This window comes from Carettochelys insculpta, chromosome 3 (genome assembly GCF_033958435.1).
Source record: "Carettochelys insculpta isolate YL-2023 chromosome 3, ASM3395843v1, whole genome shotgun sequence".
Taxonomy (NCBI): Eukaryota; Metazoa; Chordata; order Testudines; family Carettochelyidae; genus Carettochelys; species Carettochelys insculpta.
The window spans coordinates 51026685-51046451 of record NC_134139.1 but is presented as its reverse complement, the minus strand read 5'-3'; the positions used below and the strand labels follow the sequence as shown (position 1 = coordinate 51046451).

Sequence of the window (19767 nt, the reverse complement as noted above, 5' to 3'; positions counted from 1 at the left end):
TTAATCCTGCTGCGTGATCTCCAATGTAAAAAGTACGTGGAAGTTCATCAGATGTTACAACAGCCATGAAAAAAATAAGTCGGGTAGTTTACAACACTGAATGTTGTAACAAGTGCGAGAACCAGTCAGAGAAGCTGGATTAGTCTAAAGCAAAAACGCCCACATTGATACAATCCCAGGACTGCTGAAATCATGCTTGGTGAAAACTGAAGATGTGGAACCAGAAGTTAAAAAACAAAAATGGGTGTAACAGATCTCACGAGACAAAAATTGGTGCACAAAATAATGAGGGAATGAACCACGCTACCCACTCTTTCCCTTTTGAGGTTTCTTAAAAGGAGTCTTTGAAAGAAACGTTAGTGGTGCAATTCAGTCTCCCTCTCCTCTCTTGTCAGATCTTGCATCCGAGCTCATCCTCAGACCGGCCAGCACTGCCACTCATTTTGAGTCGTCTAAAAGACTTTCTTCTGGTGAGAAAAGCCAAGTAGGCTACCTCTTGTTTAAGGAACTTTGTTCTCCCGTGAGTGCTAAAAGCCATCATGTTATCATGACATCCAGTTCTCAATCCATCTAGGTGGGGATGAAGGGTGCCTAATTTCCAGTACCTTGAAGGCATATATGATCCTGTCTTATATTCCCTTCCCTTGTTGGGTTATCTTCTGCCCCTGGGTTTCTTTCTTCATATCTTTCCTCATTCTCTTGGGTTTTCATTGTGCCCTGAAGTCAAATCATATCACATCCATCCAAACCTTCCTTGTCTCAGGTGAAAGGATCCAACCAGATAATAGTCCCGACTAGACTCTAACTAACCTGGGTTCAAGCAGCAGATGCTGTGGTCAACTTGCCAGCCAAAGCATTCACTCATAACTATAGCCAGCCAGTCGCAAAAATTAAAAAAACCAATAAAAGCCATGTTTCACCCATCCTTTCTGTCCTGTTTCTTAAAAACCAGATACACGAATTCCTTTCACATCAGGATTGAAAGTAAAATTAACCTTTTCCTTTTCAGAAAGAAAGGTTGCTTTGTAAATAAAAAAATTCTTGATATTTTTACTCCGAAAAGGAGAGACTTTTGTAAGGTCTAACTCAGCTGTTTTGCATAAATACACCACACAAGTTCATTATAAATGCCTGTTTTAATTTCTTGTTCTTTCTTGTGTTTAATCAATAAACTTTCAGTTGGAATGCTTTGGGGCATTTGCCAAGCATCTGAGCAAAATCAAGGCCATTTAAAAATAACCGGGACCCAATCAGTGCATAATGGTCGTCAGTGAGAAAGGCTAACCACATCTTTAATTCTTTGAGCCATTGAGATCAATATCAGTTCTTTGGCAAGACACCATGACATTTAAGTCTGACAGGAGAGTGGTGACCAATGAAACCAACCAATTCCATCTGCGACTGATGACCCATTTTTTCAGACAGGAAACAATGTGTAGCTCCAACTCAAAACACCTGCACATGTTTAGGAGAGAAATCCCACCCTTGCAGGCTAGGGTAATGCACCTTGGCTGATCTCCTGACTCCCTTTGCTATAGCAGCTCATGTATTCTTGGACAAAAAAGTGTGGCAAGCCCCCTGCCCTGCATGGATGATTAGCGCTGCCAGGGAACTGAAAACTATGTCCTTCCAAAGTGGAAGTATTGGTGGAAAGATTGTTTAACACACTAAGTAAATTCAGGAGTCCACAACTGCTTCTGCCTCCTTGTTTACTTGAGTATAGATTGTGAATCAGGCTTAACAAGCTACTATTTGGCTCATCCAGAGTTACTGCAGCTGTGCACCGGCTTGGCTTGGTTTCCTTCCCACCCTAACTGCGGGGAAGCAATGTAGTTAATAACTTATGTTGAAAAAATGGCCCATGAGACCTCTTGTGCGTGGTTTATCACCTCTGAAAACCAGGCCTCTAGGGCCATACTGTGATCATTTGCACCTGTTTTACACAAAACAAAAAAAGCAGTCAAGTAGTACTTTAAAAACTAACAAAATAATTTATTAGGTGAGCTTTCATGGGACAGACCCACGAAACCTCACCTAATAAATTATTTTGTTAGTCTTTAGAGTGCTACTTGAGTGCTTTTTTGTTTTGATTGTATATAGATTAGCACGGCTTTCTCTCTGTTACTATTTTATACAAGTGACTTGATCAGAGTGGCTTCTGGTTGACTCTGTTGTAAAATAAACATTCAAGCCCTTAACAGCTAATCCTGAGGTGTGCCTGATTCCCTTTGACTTCAACCAGTTACACATCTCAGAATCAAACCCTTAAGGAAAGAAAAAGGCTAGCTGCATATACCTGCCAGTGTCACCAAAGGTAACTGGGAAGGAAAGGAATGGTTGGTATTCACTCACCATTCTGTGAGACAGATTTATTTCTTGGAGGAAAGGCTGCAGAACAATGGTGAAGTCATCCCTCAAATCATACCTCCCAGATTTCAGCAGCTTTTTCAAGTCATTCTAAATGACAGATAATGAACATTAAACAGCATCAGCACCAGCATGTGGCCGGAGAGACCACAGTACAATTTATCAATGGCTTAAATGAATTTAAGGTCACCTCCATCCCTAATCTACCAAAATAATCACATTTTGTAGCCAAAGACAAAAGGAGTAATTTAATTAAGATATCTTATGCAACAATTAGAAATCTCCTTGGGGCTCTAAGAGAGCTGTATCAGATTAACACCATTTTCTCAGAAAAAGTATCAGCTAAGCAAAGTAATTAGATCTCATGCTTAGGATATACACTGGTTTCCTGCAGCTTGTAGAAGGAATCAGACATGGGACAGCAGCACATTTGACCTTTGTATTATGGGAAGTTCCAGCTTCCTCTAAATCATCTGAATTGGTCAGGACAAGAGATACTAGAAGGGCCAGTGTCCTAATTAAATATGGCAAATCCTATGTTACTATGAGCTATAAAATCAGTACCATCTACAAGAGGTGCTGAGATTGCTTAATTATACTAATATTATATTACTCTCAGATGCTACTGATGCCAGAATAAATGTCAGCGGGGCTCTAATTAGGGGGTAATTAGTGTTAGACTGATAACCCCACTTCTCCCTAACTTTGAGCATAAGTATACTGCTACCTTTACCACCCTACAACCAAAATACAAGAAGCATGGAAAAAGGCATACCTGATAGGACCACCTCAGTATGACATCATCAAGTTTGGAGTCTTCATCAGCGCAGTTGCATGGCTGCCTGGAGGCATTATTACAGAATGAAAAAAAACAAAACAAAAAAACCCAGTACTTTCAGGTGACATTCAGAGAACAATTTATGCTTGACTAGAAGGTGGCTGGGACTTCAATATGCCACTAACAGTCATGTGTCAGAACACCCAATAGGTATCAGTGTAGAAGGCTGATAAACACTTTAATCACAGAATTGTGTTGGTTTCCAGGTCCAAAGATTTGGACGGCTCCTTAGCTTCTGAACCTCTCCAGCTGGCAAACAGGCTAGGCTTGGTTCAGTTCAGGGTCTTAAAGTGGCCATCACTCTCATAGCTGAATTAGTCTTTGCAGATACACTAGCTTTAGGTTTGTTCACTTCCATTTCCTGTCACATTAGAAAACTGAACTCTCTTGCAATTTTTTGCATTGGGACTTTTGCTGTCATATTATGATAGCAGCCCTCAAGCTACAGGTTTGAATAAAAGCCTGAAAAGCTTCTGTGTGCTGAGGGATGGCCAGGGGCTCAAACAGACTTAACCAGTCAGCTGAGCTTCCCATGTGGCGGCTGGATACACATCTGCACCTTCCTGCAGTTGACATGAAAAGCTGAGATGTTTTACAGGCTACAGGCAATTGCTGTTTAGTCCCTCTTTTGAATTAAATGTAAAACTGATGTCCTGATATAGTTATTAAAGATCGTACAGCAATTCTTACAATAATAGAGGGGTAGGCACTGGCTTACTGGCTAAATTCAAGTGCTAATAATTAGATTTTGCTTCTTGTCTCCCTGTGCAATCTCTATTGGAAAGGGTTCTTTTTTCCTTGACCTACATAGCTTTGCTCATGACCTAAACTTCAATGCAGCATTGCTAAGTTGTTACGTAATTGCCAGTGCTCCTTTGGCACAGGACATTTCATTGTTGGGTGGAGTGTCTCCTGTGCAAGTTTATGACATGCTTCAAGATGGCTAGATAAGTAGTTACAGCAGTTTTATAGAACAGTTTAACCCAAAGAATGTTCCTTTTTGAACAACGTGGCTTGTAGAATCTTAGCTTCTTGTAGAGATTCATGATTTCTGGGATCTAGCATTTATTTGCCTTTAATGAGAAATTTTCTGCAGGAAAACATGCTGAGTTTCATTTTGCTAAGTACTAAAGGCATCTGAAAAAAATGAACACACCCCGCTTACAAAGCCCTAGGACATACAACATACAGTGCAGGCAATATGTGGCCATTCTTGCCATGTTTCCAGGAGAAGGAGAAAATATGCAGCATACATCCAAGAACAGTAATGAGAGATCATGATCCTTTCATAGTTCAAAGAATATCTCTTTACCTGACTTTGTTCTGATCACTGTGTGAAAGACAGCAGAGTCTGAGCTCAGTGGAATCCACCAGGTTTACAAAGGCTTTAGGGACCTACAGTGACAAAAGTAGGAAATAAACTTGCAGTATTTGCAATGAGAGCTTTTTATTCACTTTCTAATCGGTGCTCTCTTATTGCCTGTGAAGATTTTTACTTATCCCTAGAATAGGTACAGCTTCCACCAAACCACATCACCAGCGTGCACCGCCGGTGACTTCAAAAACTCAGTGATCTCAAATCATGGCTGATCTGGTCTTTGGCCCTCCTCCTGTGACTGCCAGCCAGGGTAACATTAATTTGCAAAGACTGGTTGTGATGGGGACTCCTGAACGGTGGCCAAACTCATTTTACATACATCGCTGAAATTATGCCAGCTGTCATTTACTGCTGACCTAGCCTGCTGCCAAACAGCTTACCTACCATTTAGACAGCAATGTATGCATGGCCTAGAGGTGAAATGTTCCATATTACATTAGAGTACAAATCTCTCATACCCCCTCTTTTCTGAATCAAGACGCAGCTTTCCTAATACATGTGTATGAAGATGCCTCATTGCTATACATGCGAGTGACATGAATAGAAACATGAATGGAGAGATTCTGATGAGAATGAGCCAATGAGTCTTAGGTGAAACTCTCTCTGAAGCTCGTGACAGCCGAGCTGTAGAGTGAGATTTAAGTAAAACACTATTAAAGGTTTCAGGGGTTGGCCACAGGCATTCAAAGAGTAATGGCTTTCGCATGTGTACTAGACCTTAGTTAGAGGGGAAAAATGAAATTCTTCATGGATGCTACACAAATATCTCAGCTAAGATTAACAGTAAACACAGAAAAGTTAGATTTTACCATTGACGTGCACTCATAAATGCTAGTTGTATTAATAAAACAGTAAGGTCTAGGAGTAGCACATTTCCACTGAAGTAACAATTTGCCTGGCACGCAGATCAGCCAAGCAGGAAATGACTTGTGCTGAAGATCTAAGATTAAAAATGGAAAGGGGGAAAAAGATAACTCAACATGATTTTTTTAAATGATTACTGGCCAGCTTTGGTCTCCACAGGTCATTGCTCGAGAATCATCATCTGTTGCCTAGTGCAATTGTTTGACTAGCCCCCAAGACCCCTATATTACACAGCATTGAATAAAGATAGGATATTTTCATATACTGTCTGGCTCAATGGGAGTAAAATGTATTCCTGTGCAGAGGGGTTCCAAGGTTAACACACTACTTAAGATGTCAAAATAGGGCTTAAGTGGTACACAGACCCTGGCTGGGTACCCAGGCATTTAGCTTCATTTTGTATATATCAGTGTTATAGATTAAAAGACATTTTAAAAAGTCCGTGTGACTAACATATTTGCTGACACTAAGATGATTAGGGGTTTGGAAAGGGTCCCATATGGGGAGAGGCTAGAGAGACTGGGACTTTTCAGTCTGGAAAAGAGGCGATTGAGGGGTGATATGATAGAGGTATATAAAATCATGAATGGTGTGGAGAAAGTGAACATAGAAAAATTATTTACCTTTTCCCATAATACAAGAACTAGGGGACACCAAATGAAATTGATGGGTAGTAGGTTCAAAACTAATAAAAGGAAATTTTTCTTCACACAGCGCACAGTCAACCTGTGGAACTCCTTGCCGGAGGAGGCTGTGAAGGCCAGGACTCTATTAGGGTTTAAAAAAGAGCTCGATAAATTGTTGCAGGTTAGGTCCATAAATGGCTATTAGCCAGGGGTAAAATATGGTGCCCTAGCCTTCAGTACAAGGGCAGGAGATGGATTGCAGGAGATAAATCACTTGATCATTGTCTTCTGTTCTCCTTCTCTGGGGTACCTGGCATTGGCCACTGTCGGCAGACGGGATACTGGGCTGGATGGACCTTTGGTCTGACCCAGTATGGCCATTCTTATGTTCTTATGTGCTTATGACACTAAGTGGGATTTTCAAAAGTGACTGAATTAGAGGCACAAATCCCATTAAATTCAGTGAGACTGTTCTCTTTAGTGACCTAGCCACTTTTGCAAACCCAACCCAGTAGCTGAGCTGTAAACCCAGTAGCTTGAAAATCCAGTAGTTTTGCAGCTGTACACGAAGCTCACTAAGGGAATCTGAGGTCGGATACAGTAAGTAACTTAAACCTGGTGAAGAGATCTTACGTCTTTATATAAAAAGTCCAAGACTCTCTTAAGTCTTTCCAGGCTGTCCAGTGAGTGATTCTCCTGTTAAGAGAAAAAGAGTTTAGACTGGGGGTATGGAGCTGGAAAAGATAATTCAAGACCATCAGGAAAAGCAAAAGTCACATATTTCTCAGAAATGATGGGCTCCCTGCGCTTAGCTAATATATCAGAGATGATACTGGTAATGGTCACATTGAGGATTTGGCTTTATATAACAGTAAAGGGGAAAGGAATGTAGGATCCAATAATATGATTTAATTAGGTGTGATTAGGCAATTTAAACATATAAAATCACAGACTTAGAGATGGAAAATCTTTCTATAGACTCAAAAATGGAACAGAGGTATCATGCCCTTTTTGGAACAGATTACTGCAATAAAGCCATTACTAACAGAAAATTATCTTCATAAAGATAGTGTCTTCATTGCAAGAAGACAAGTAGGTCACAGACCATCCACTTCTTGTATAGCATGTGAATCACCCCTATTTAACCTCTTAGATGCCCCACCCAATTCTCTCTTGGCTACGTCTTGCAAAAGCACGTCTATGACTTTCCTTGGCACATGTTCCGTTGAGTCTAACTGACCTCATGGTTAAATTTCTCCATTTCAGCTTATTTCTATTATGCTTCCAACACTTGCTTCAATGATTCTGCATTTCCTTTTGTGTTACTGCCTCACAAAACTGTATTGATTGTTATCACCTCTGCACTTACTGAATGGAGTAATTTAAGGGTTGATTAAAGTCGTGGGGAAAGAAAAACGATGCAGAGTTTACCATGGCATGGCTTTTTCTAAAAAAAACAAAAACAAAAACAAAAACCAGGCAATTTATTGCCACCTGACACATATCGAAGGCACAAAGAAATTACTTTTTCAAAAGATCTTTATAAGACAGAAATAAAATAGCCCGCGATGTTCACGAAGGAGACAAGTGACACCATCAGTGGGAAAACCTGCCACTGACTCATCCTTCCAGTTTAAATTTGCCCCCTTCCACCTGAATTTGCTGGTGAGCGAAAAATACAAATGCTCATCTGTAAAACTACAGTGGGCAGAGTGCACCAAAATGGTGAAATGGCTCAGCGGGATGATGAGGTAGCCAATGTTAGCAGTGAATTCTCACTTAATGTGCTGTTGGAAGGTGCTCAGATACCTGGACACGAGGGTGGTAACAGAGCCCATATAGAACAGAGACATCAAAAAGAGAAGCAAGAAGGTAACATGATGAGGCCCTGATGATAAATAAAGGGCAAACAAAAAAGGTTACACATTAGAAGAGGCTTTATGTGTGTGCTTGGTTTGAATTTCTTTTGGTTTGGTTTGGGGTTTTTTTTCCCCTTTTCTGCTGTCCACCTGAGACCAAACCTGAACCCTTATCCCACAAGGCCAACAGGGGTACCTACTCAGGTAATTAGCCCATGCCACTACTTGTGCACAAAGTTCACGTGACTATTTTTAGCATGCTAATTGAAGCAGAGCTAGTGCACGTTTGTCTACTTGGGCTGGAAGACCCACTCCCAGCAGCATTGTAGACATCCCCTAAGTTGCACAAGACATCTCATTTGACTTGGGACACTGGCTGCTCAAAGCAAACGACTGATTACGCCAATCAAATTCAGCCACACCATCTAGGTCTGCGATTTTGTCAGCCTGTACAGCCTAGCTTGGGTTGGATGAGATCAGCAATCTCTAGGGAAAAGAACACTGCTCTAGGAGGTGCTGTTGGAGGTGCAATGTGTAGCTTTCATCCTGGAGTGAGGATTGGGCTGAGGTAGACAATAAATTCTTACTGAATAACTTATTGAATTAATTTATGCCTCTTCTGCTCAAAGGATGTATTTGGTACTTATATAGCTCCCACTGCTGTAGCACATGTTCTGGACTACAATGAGAGAGACAGTCCATGGAAGTATTGGATTTCTTTTACCTGACGAACTGTTTGTTACAGAAAGACCACCAGACTGAAGAGGATGCAGGACAGACCCCATTGCGGGGCATGACGCCACCCAAGGACTTGCAAACTTCACGCGAGAGTGGGACTCTGCTTTACCTAATGGGTGGTGCCAACCTGGACATTTATGGACTAGTTTTTGATACCACCTGTACTTGGACATCAAGGGACAAGGACAGACAATAAAGATGGGCAATGAGGGACGAAGACGGACAACATAGATGGATGACAAGGGATGAGGTAAGAGGAAGCACTGGCTTCTTTATATGACAGATTATGCCTACAAAGTTTCTTCTCCATTTTTTCCGGATCAACCTCAGAACCAAAGGCGATGCAGGATGGACCCTATCGCGAGGCACACTTCACTCATGGACTTATGTACTATGGTTTACTCTTGGACTTCACTTTCCCTTGTGGGTTACGCTCCTGAGGACACTTATGAACTGAAATGTTAAATACCCACACACACACTTGTATCCAGGACATGGTGGGTTATGCCTACAGGTTCTTAAACTTTGTTTACTTAACCATTTTTCCCTTAACCTACCCTTGGCCCCCAGATCCCCCATCCTTTGTGTTGTTAAATGTACCTTTTAATTTGTTTAAAACATTAGTTACTATAAAACCCTTAATCTTCTCAAAGAAATCACTGTCTTCTCACTCATTATTTGACACGATCCACCAAACAGCACCTACAGCTGCTCTAATAGTTTTGATTCAAGTTGTCTCGAGTCTTATAGCATGCTGATTTCCTGACTGGAGGACTAACTTGCAGATTTGGGTGCTAGGTCAAGTACCCCTTAATTCATTCTGCACGTGCTCAGGTTTGAATTCAGTGCATGTAATAATCCCAAAGTCCCATAGTCAGGAGCTCGGATTCCCAGCACAGACAGACCACACACAGGGCGGCTCACCTTGTGGAAGGAGACACAAGAAGAACACAGGTTTTCAGCACTAAAGAACACTGTGATTAGCTTCCAGTCATTTTGGAAATCTATCCTCTGAAAGAACACAAGAGAAAGTAGTTGATACATGGTGTCCCAACCCCCTGGAAAGAAGACAAAAGCCCTCTTATCACTTGCATCCCCCACTCGCCAACCCTACGCACTTTTTCCCCTGGATTTAGGTGAAGCCTCTGTCAGAAACCTGAAACCACCAGTCCCAGCTGAGTTCAAGTCACGTGTCTTGGCATTTATGTCACTCACAAATGAGTGCTGGGAGCCGGGCAAACCACAGGAGACGCACCCAAGAGCAGCTGGCCAGCAGATTCAAGTTCACTACATTTTATGCTAAATCTAATCCCAGACGTCTGTGGGCCACCCTCCTATAGCACCGAGGATCCCATAATGCCATGGGCTCTCAGCACAGAAAATAGGGAGTGAGCAGAGTCAACTGTGCACTTTTACCAGTTTTGCTATTTAGACCAGGGGTGAGCAATAATTTTTGCAGAGGGGCCACTCTGTGGATTTTAGTACTGGTCGCGGGCCGGCTATGGGCCCTGCTGGAAGGGGCGGGGCTGGGGGCTACAGAGAGAGACAAAGACAGTGTGCAAGTGTGAAAGAGAAACTTTGTGTGTGAGACAGACTTTGTGACAGAGTGAGTGTGTGCTGCAGTGTATGTGTACCAGTGATTGTGTGCATGTGGCACAGACTGAGTATGTGTGACAGTGACACACAGTGTGTGCGCCCTGGCTGCTGCTGGGTAAGTTTCTGAGAGAAGCAACCCTCTGTCTCTTTAAGGGAAGTCTGTCCTGCTGTGTGGTCTCCCCCTTTCTCTTCTCTGCACTCCTGACTCACTTACCATCCATGCTTCAGACTGGAGCAGCTCTGCTGTGTGTCTCCCTCTCTCCCATCTGTGCTCTGCAGAGATGGGGGGCAGGGGCAGGGGAACACCCTGACTTCAGCACTACCCTCTCCCCTCCATCCCTTCCCCCTCTGCACAGCTAGCAGAAGAGTCCTAGGAGCAGCTTGGCTGCAAACAGGACAAGGGGAAGGGAGGGGAGGGGCAGCTGAGCACATGCTGCTGGCTGTAAGTATGCACGCTCTGCTAATCAGTTGGGTGGGCCAGAGAGAAATGTTTGACTGGCTGGATCTGCCCCCTGAGTGTAATTTCTCCCACTCATGGTTTAGACCCAAACAGTCGGGGGGGGGATACACAGAAAATAGTGCACACAGCTTCAGGATAGGCTTTTCAGTGCACCCAGGACTGGCTTAAGTCTGCTTTCATTGAAACCAACCACTGCTGCTGGTGAACACAGATGCAGCGTGAACATCACCACATTTGTGAAAATTCCACCTTCTAGTGCTGAGAAGAAAAGGGAAAGATATACTGAGTTCTGTTACATTCCAGCAGGGTTCCTAAGCAGGCCACATGCCATCACATGGATCCAGTGTGCTTGATCAGCAGACGGCAAACCAGGATTAACATTAACAATATATTCTGACCACCACTACAAAGAAAGTGAAACTTCTGCAGAAGCAAACAGTAGCTACTCCGGGAGGGCAAGTCTAATTTTGTTTTTAATAGAACTACTGGGATTCGTTAACCACTGTTGTTTTAAAGGCAGCATTTTCCATATCTAACAGGCCCTTTGGTTTGCATTTAGAACTGGTCAAAAATATTTTGAGCTTCAAAATTTCCATCAACGTTTTGAAGTTCAAAATGTTTGGAAATTTGACTGATTTTTCCTCTCTTCTTTCTTCCTCCTCTCCACCCACGCTCTGAGGCTCATTGTTAGGCTCTTGGAAGTGTTGAATATTTTAAACATACCCGATTCTCTTTCATGAATTTCACCACTTCTTTAGCTTGGTCCAGTACGCTTCTGATGCACAGAAGGAAAGCAGAAATTGTCATGTCATTTTAAAAGGCCACTTTAACTGATTTAGTCATTGAAAAGAACAGCCTGGAACTTGGGGGCAAATCTGAAGACAGTCAGGTTGTTAGGCATCTGTTTACCTCCATTCAAGGCCAGAGATTTGTTTTACGGAAGCAGAAAGGGAGGACTGACTTTAAATCAAAAGGTCTGACTGTTGGTATAGTAAATGGGGCACAGAGTCATTTGTCACTTCTGTTCCTGGAGGGAGAGAGTCAAGTCACCTTGGCAGGTTCTGGTGTTAGGAAGCTTGTCCTGCCTTTGCCCATACTGAGTACATTCTGAGTACAGTTAAAGGACTTCAGTCCCACAGGGTTGTCATCCCTGTGCCTTCCACCAACATTAAATTCATTATTCGACTTAAAAAAAAAGAAAAAAAAAAAAAAAAACTTACATAGCGTTGGTTCCTGATGCTGCTCCGCTAGTGTTGGGAAGTGGCTGATGCAGAACAGAGGGGTTAAACCTGCTAACAAGAGCTGAACACACACATACAGAGAGAGTCAGTATAGTCCCAAATACTGGGAATACTGCTCTGCTACAGGATCAAGTCAGTCACAAACTGATAGGATCTCAGGGTTCTTGGCACTCACTATAGATGCTATATCAGGGACCCTCCATTGTTATGTGGTTACTCCCTGCCTTGATACTGGCTGGGAAGTCAGAGACACCTGGATGGGCATACCTTCCATTTCTAGCAACAGGAGCTATCTGCAGAGCTAGATTTAGGCAGCCATTGGACAGTACATGGAATAAAGGCCACTTCCAGGGAACACATACAACCAACTTCCCCCAGCACTGGAAGAAATTTCCAAGATGAAAAAAAAAGAGTCCCATTTGCACCCATGGAAAATGGAGACATTAACGTGCTAGGGTGAAGATTCTGTGAAGATGACTGAATATTCTCCCTAATCCCCATGGTACGCAATCTCCTCAACGCCCACGGAGTCATGGCTACAACATTCTCCAGAGTAAGTCAGTGCTCTCCAAAATGTTAGTTGGAGAGGTCACTGGGGAGCTAGTCTATGTGATTCCCTTGCATTTCCAGAGATGCGTGTTGTGCCTCCAGAGCGGTGCTCTCTTATACCACCCCATCTATGGCTGCATCATGCACTGATGCTGCACCCTCTGTAAAGGGCCTAGCACAACTGCAAGGCCAACCACAATTTTAATGATAACTGGCAATGGATCTCCTTAGCATTCAATGTGGAGAACACCACTGCAAGACAAACCTGCTAGAGTTTCCATGCTCTCCCGAAGGAGGATCCTTTCCGAGCTATAAATAGAAAAAAAATCTGCATTGCATTTCTCAGATGTGATAGCCCCAAAGTCATTTCTCCTGTGCTTCTTCTAACAGCTGATGAGATCCCTAAACCTCATTCCCCATCAAAGTGGGACCTGTCCCCCCGTGTTCCCTAGATTTTAGTAATGCCATCTGCTGTTGGTCAGTTAAAATGGAATGCTGCTTGCAGGGCTTAGCATAAAGGTAAAGGAAGGAGTAACTGTCTATTCTTTCCTAGCAGTATTTGTTTGTAACTATCAACCTTATTCCCATTGGGCAGGACCATTCGCCACCATGGGCCCTGGAGCCAGGTATGGCGGGGCCTGGTTCCACATCTCTGGTAGGGCAGAGCCTCAAGCAAAAGGGTCAGGGCCTATGGCAGTCAGCTCTTAAGGCCACCCAGAGTATAGTGCTGGGTCCCCCTCCAGCCCTCAGAAGCCACACAGAGTGGCAGAGTGACACTCCCACAGCATTTCCAAGGGGCCCAGAGTTACCAGACAACAATGCTACTGCTCCAGCAGTTGAAATTCTTGGCTCCTATGCAACTGCCACTCTTGCACCTCTTACCCGTTGGTGGGCCTGTTCCCATCAAACCCAAACCCCCCTGCTAAGCATTTATACAAACAGCGTGCATGCAAGTAGTTGCATTTATGTATGTAAAGTAATCATTCAGAGCCCAGTACCCTGCAACAGCACACGCCAATGGGCATGTCGGTTCTTAAATGCACAGTTAGAAGTATCATTTTTAAATTTTAGTCTGTTTTTATGTAAGGCCAAAACTTTGGCTGGTGTAAATAACCAAAGCTCTGGTGACTGCAATAGACGTACGTAGATTTGACCAGCTGAGAATCAGACCCTTTATTTTACAAGTGATTTAACCAGCTTGATGAGTGGAAATACAATAGCATAAAACACAGCCAAGGAGCAGCGGATGTCATTCCAGAATCCATGGAATGTTGCCTAGGGGTTAGTGCAGGCGTCTAGGCAACACAACTCAGGGATTCCTCTCTTCACTCTGATAATAGTTCCCTGTATGATTTGGGGGCAAGTCCCCTCTCTATTATCCCATCTGTTAGCAGGGGATGATACCACTGATTATACGGCTTCATCATATGAGGTTTAATCAACATTGATAAAGCATCTGACATCCAGAGATAAAATGTACTCTTTCTTCGCCAAAGCTCTGTGTGATAACGAAGGATGACTAGGGACATAATGGCTCCAATTCTAATTTTGCGAGAAGACCTGTACCCTGCCCCTGCACAAGAACATTTTTGCAGCTGGGATGAAAACTGGGTAATTCTGAGTTTAGAATCTGGTCCTCATCCCTGCCATGTATGGCTGTGTAAACTGACATCATCAAATTCGCTCTTACCTTAGGAGTGAATCTTCATGATCCAGCCTAGAATCTGGAACCTGTTGATAAGCATGGTACAGTTAAAGTGCCATTAGGAAAGGAGATACTAGACTATCATGCTACGGGTTTATGTTTTAGATAACCACCGTGGTTAATAGCCTTTTTTTCCTCCATTGCATTTTAAATTGCAGCACATAATTAGGGTTTCCTTATTGCACTGTGTTCTCTTACAGTTTGGAGACTATTTCCTTGATACAGTCTAATGGTCCAAATTATGTATGAAAAGAGGTTCAGTGGATGAAATGCCTTGCTTTTTAATGGCTGGACAGGATTGCTTTTTAAACCCTATGGGAGTCTTTGTTACTTTGTAATTATGGGTCTAGGCTATACAGTTTTGATCCAGATATGGAACCAAGCTCCCCTAAAGCTGAAGGGAATTGTGCCTGAACGTTCCTGATTGGGTCCAACTCTCTTCTATAGATTTATATTCAGATTTTTTAAGGCCAGAAAGGACAAGTAAGATTATCTAGGCTGTGCACTTGCATAGCACAGGGCAAATAATTTCACCCAGGGAGAGCCCCTAACTCTGTGGTTGAACCAGAGCATCCCTTTTAGATAGGCATCAAATCTCTATTCAAAGACTTAATGTGATGGAAACTTTACCACACCCCTTGGTAGCCTGTTCCACTAGTTACTGACTTCATTCCCAGTTGACATTTTTAGCTACATTTTCCAGCTGTTGGACTTTTGATGTGCCTATTTCTGCAACTTTAAAGAGTCCTGTAATAAAATACCTTCTTCCTGTGCAGGTCCTTATAGACCATGATTGCACGTCCTCCAGCATAAAATCCATGGAGTATTGATAAATCAGAACTATCTTGTGGTAAATATGAGCTACCTCTAGCCACCATTCACAGAAACTTTTAATACTTATAAAAAGTTGTGAGTCTTGATCACACCACCAGCAAGTACAGATCTTAATTAGGGCTCACATTCTGCACCAATCAGCTCAGTGTGGGGGTTGTTATGAATTTCAGCAGAAACAGGGCTGAGGTCTTAAAGGTGAGGTGTTATAGTCAACACACCACACTCTCATACTTACAATTGTCAAAATTCCTATGTCAGCCATTGCTTTAATGTCAGACGGCCTCAGAGTATGAACTGCAGAGATAAATCAAGGACTCCAGGTAAGAAAGATCAGGGCTTTGAAAAAAATAATTATACTCTCCAGTGTGAAAACTGAAAAATTATAAACATTATTGGCATTTATATTGGGCTTTTCAGATCAAAGTTTTAAAGCAGCCGAATTCAATTCACCTCCCAATACCCATGGAATTTCACTGAGATTTGGGTGCCTAACTCCCATAGACTCCTTGGACCTCAAAATATTTTGCAAATAAGAGCTCACACAACACTCCTGCGAGGCATCAGTATCCCCAACACAGGGCAGGAAAAATGGAGGCAGACTTGTAAGGTCACTTGTCCCATTATTACAGGCTGGATTAGAAAGTAGAAATTCATAGCTCCCAGACTCAAACTCAACCCATAGCTCAGTCTGCGCTACAAAATTACACCGAACTAATTTACTTCAGCTTACAGCCACCACTATTATTAAATCAGTTGTGTGTGCCCATGCTTGGTTTGCAACAACGGTCCAGGTCCTCTCCAGGAGCACTGGAATCAATTGTATTGCCTGCATGGGGACATTGTGGGATGGCTCTTGGAAGTTACTAAGGGCTGATTCAAGCAGCACTGACACTGTGTTGCCCTTATTACATTGTGTGATTCTACACTGCTCAGAGATGTGTTTTTACTACATTAGCGTAGAGAGGCACTTATATTTGCAGGAGTCAAACTTAAAGAAAGACGCCTGTGGTTAGATGGACCAGGCAGCTTATGCAGGCCTAGCTCTGTAGTGTAGACCAGAACTGCATCTGCCTACATATTTAGAGCAGGAAAATCCTCCAAGAGGATGATTTCTAAACACAAACCTGAAAATGAAGGAGAATGAGGCAGCTCCTCTAGCTCACATGGAAACTGGGACCATCTCAAAGGCTGTAACACCAAACAGAGAGAGTTTTGAGGTCTTTTTCACAAGGGAATTTAGAGCTGGGGTAATGAGTTAAATAAAAAGTCCTGAAGAGCTCTATTCATCAGGGGGTTACAGAATGGCCAGTGGCAATGCCAGATTCCCCATTTCTCCCCACCCCTGCCCCGCCAATGGCCCCACCAATTTGCCTCACCCTTGGAGACACAGATAAAACTAAACAGACTTAATGGCCCATTCAATACAATGACTCCCTGGGAAGGTCTACAGCTGTAATTAGGCACTCAGGGCTGGGCCATGCCAGTTGACTGGGGCTAGGGCTAAAGAGCCATTTAACTGTGGTATAGATGTGTAGGCTCAGGGATCCTTCCATTTTGCAAGGTCTTAGATCCCAGGCACCAGTCTAAGCCCAAACATAAACAATTAACACAGCCACCTAGCCCAAGCCCTAGCCAGCTTGCACAGGCCAGCCATGGGTTTTAATTAGAGTGCAGGCATACCCTCTCACACTAAGGCAGTGTTTCCCCAGTTTACTTGGCCATGGAACCCTTTTAAATATGCAAGAATTTTGTAGAACCCCATTCCCAGGCTCTACGCCCCCCAAACCTGCCTCCCATCTCTAGGCTTTACCTGCCTCAGCCCTGAAACCCACCCCTCCGTCCCCAGGCTTAACCCCTCTCAGCCCCAAACCTGGCCCCACCACCCCAGAGTTAGCCTGCGTCCGCACCAAAACAGCCCCAGGGACTAACCCATCTGTGACACTGGCTGAGGAGTCTATGCCAGGCAGCCATGTGTGCCCAGTGGAAGGAAGGCTGGTGTGGAGGTGTTCCACTGATGGGGCTGAGTCAAGCCATGCCCACCGGCGGGGTGTGGCCACTAGGATAGCAGGGCTTCCCTCCTTGGGGACACAACTCCAGCGAGGGGGAGGGAATGGCAGGGTGCCGACTGCCTCCCCCAGCCCACAGAAGGGCTGGCCCAGAACACAGGGGCTGTTCCAGCTACAGCCTGGGCCACAGCCCCAAGGGCCCTCTCTGAATCCAGATCTGCACTAGTGCCAAGAAGAGGCAGAACCAGCCCAGCACAGAGCTACCGTGGCTGGGGAGCAGGGGCCATGGCATCTCCATTCACAGCAGCCCTGCAGTTTGGAGGGATGAGTAGCAGGGTGAGTAAGGGGTTCTCTGCAGCTCTCTGTCTTGCTGCTGCTAGAAGAGTGGAACCAAATTTAATTGGTTTAATGGTCAGACCGACCCATTAAACCAATTAAATGTGTTCCACTGTTTCAGCAGCGGCAGGGCAGGGAGCCTCAGGGGAGTCAGTGGCAGCTCTGGAGCCACCATGGAATTTTCTCGCAGAACCCTTATTTTCACTTCGCAGAACCCTGCGGTTCCAAGGGACACCATATGGGACACACTGCAACGAGGGAGTCTAAAATAAAAGTAACACCCTGCTACACAATTCTGTAGGATGGTTCCAAAGATCGTTCGGTAACTTGTAGGAAAAAATTCTATAGAACCTTATTAGTTTCATCCCTGGGAGTAATCTGCACATTAGGAATGGCAGCAGTTCAAGGTGAAAGTCCTCAGATTCAGCTTTTTGCTGACAGCCATGGAATTTGCACAAGTGTGACCCCAGTTCATTACTGGAGTGAGTCCTCCAGCCTCCTGCAGAGTTAGTGAGCCGGTGGGTCTAGGGCAGCATTATAGGGTATTTGTATAAGGTGTACTTCACCAATGCACAAAGGGCCAGCACAAAATCTGTGCAACACCTAAATCATGTCTGAGGACTGAGGTAGTGCACAGATTTTGTCCAGCCTTCTGGACAAAGATGAGTTTCATCTATAGCTATTTGATAGGCTTTCAGAAATGCAGTATGATGCTATAAACCAAGGGTCCATCGAAAGTTGTTTCAGGTAACAAATTTATTATGCAAAAATACCTAAGTTAAAAGATTAAGGTACCAAACCCAAAAGTTAGGGAATGCCAGACATAAGGTTTGCCCGTATCTCCCTATCTCTACCCCACAACTGGTTCCCACTCCTAGCATCACTCCCCAGGTGCCTCATCCAAACACAGGTTCCCCACCCTCAACTTCTTCCAGGCTTCTTGTCCCAGCTTGCCCCCTGCTCCTTGTCAGAGAAGGCTCTCCTCTCCACTGCCCCTGTTCTCTCCCATACTGGTTCCTAGTCCCAGTCTTTCCCCCAGCTCCTTGTCTGATCTCAGTATTCCCCCTGCAAAGCTAATTGTGATATTACAGCTCCTGAGAGAGAGAACTCTACTGGCAGGCAGGCAGAACAATGGCCTAGCCATAGCTTATGGCAAACCAAAAATACAACATACTCAGATGGCTCCCTCCTCACACTGAGTGACAGTGTGGGAGAAGGGGGAATGGAGACCACAGGAGGGACAGGCTCTTAGTTCTCCTTAGTCCTTTTGAGCAGGAGCATGCTCACTTGCTGCGTGTGGGGAGAGCACATGCACAGCCAAGTCACACATGGGAGCTGGGAGGCTCGTCTGTGCTCACTGAGAACAGAATCACCTCAGATTTTAGTTGTTGAGATTTAGTAAGAGTGTGTGCAAACTGCATTATTGTCCAAGACTTAATGCCTTGGGCAAATTCAGGTGGGTTTGGAAGCGGGTGGCAAAAGACATATCCTGTACACAAAGGCTACTTTTCCCGCCCCCACTTCCACCAAATTTCAGGGCCCTGCTCCAAAAGCATCGGGGTGCTACAGCATTTCAAAGTAAAGGTCTCAAGCGGGGTGGGGGGGATTGTTTTGTTCTGTTGGGGGAGGGGCATTTGACGTTTTTGTTTGTTTTTTTTAAGATGAAAGAGACACAATTTAGCCTTGTTCTTGGAAATGGCTGAACCATTTTGGTTGAAATTTTGCCAACAGATTTTGCCTACAGCAGATACGCAACATTGAAATCTCAGTCCAAACAGATCCCAATTGGCAGTTGTAAGCCATTACAAGCAGTGTCTAACAATGAGATGTGTAAGAAATTGGTGGTGCTGTCAGCCTCACCCAAGCAGCCTTGGAATTTCCTGACTTTGTAGGGTCAGATCTAGCATTTGTGTAACATAAAGAGTAATTCTTTCTGTTGCATTTAATTCTGCACAACAGCTAATAATCCAGACCACTGGCTTTGTGCTCCCTCTTGGCTTACATCAGAACAGTGCAGCAGTTACATGAGATGGGGGTAGGTATGGTATTAAACACTGAAAAAACTAAAGATTTCCTCATGCCAGGAACTTACCTCCAGCTTCTTTTGCTCCTTCAGGTAGTTACTTTCCATCAGGGGATGCATTCCTCCTTTGGGGAAGGAAAAGGAGGGAATCAAACAACCTATTATGAATGGATGCGTTTCACTCTTTGCCACCATGCATTAACCCCTCAGTAGACAGCAATCCAATTAAATGTGTCATTTCTCAAAGAGAGTTTCATCTCTTCTCTCACACCCGTTCCAAAGCTGATCTCCACCCCAGTGCCCCATGACTCCACGCCAAATGTTATATCCTCAGTTTTTAAACCTAA

The 19767-nt window shown here is 43.9% G+C and overlaps 1 protein-coding gene across 1 annotated transcript in view; it reads right to left on the bottom strand.

Moving 5' to 3' along the window:
• The window catches only part of PLB1 (phospholipase B1), a 130953-nt gene extending 111413 nt beyond the window's left edge, over window positions 1-19540 (bottom strand). The window contains exons 1-12 of the mRNA XM_074988405.1: window positions 19490-19540; window positions 16180-16243; window positions 15291-15349; window positions 14207-14247; window positions 12782-12825; window positions 11947-12028; window positions 11450-11501; window positions 9595-9681; window positions 6707-6769; window positions 4518-4600; window positions 3143-3209; window positions 2353-2457 (exon numbers count right to left, since the gene is read on the bottom strand). Of these exons, the coding sequence (XP_074844506.1) occupies window positions 2353-2457; window positions 3143-3209; window positions 4518-4600; window positions 6707-6769; window positions 9595-9681; window positions 11450-11501; window positions 11947-12028; window positions 12782-12825; window positions 14207-14247; window positions 15291-15349; window positions 16180-16243; window positions 19490-19540 (798 nt within the window). The remainder of the gene's footprint in view (window positions 1-2352; window positions 2458-3142; window positions 3210-4517; window positions 4601-6706; window positions 6770-9594; window positions 9682-11449; window positions 11502-11946; window positions 12029-12781; window positions 12826-14206; window positions 14248-15290; window positions 15350-16179; window positions 16244-19489) is intronic.
• Window positions 19541-19767: the final 227 nt, after the last annotated feature.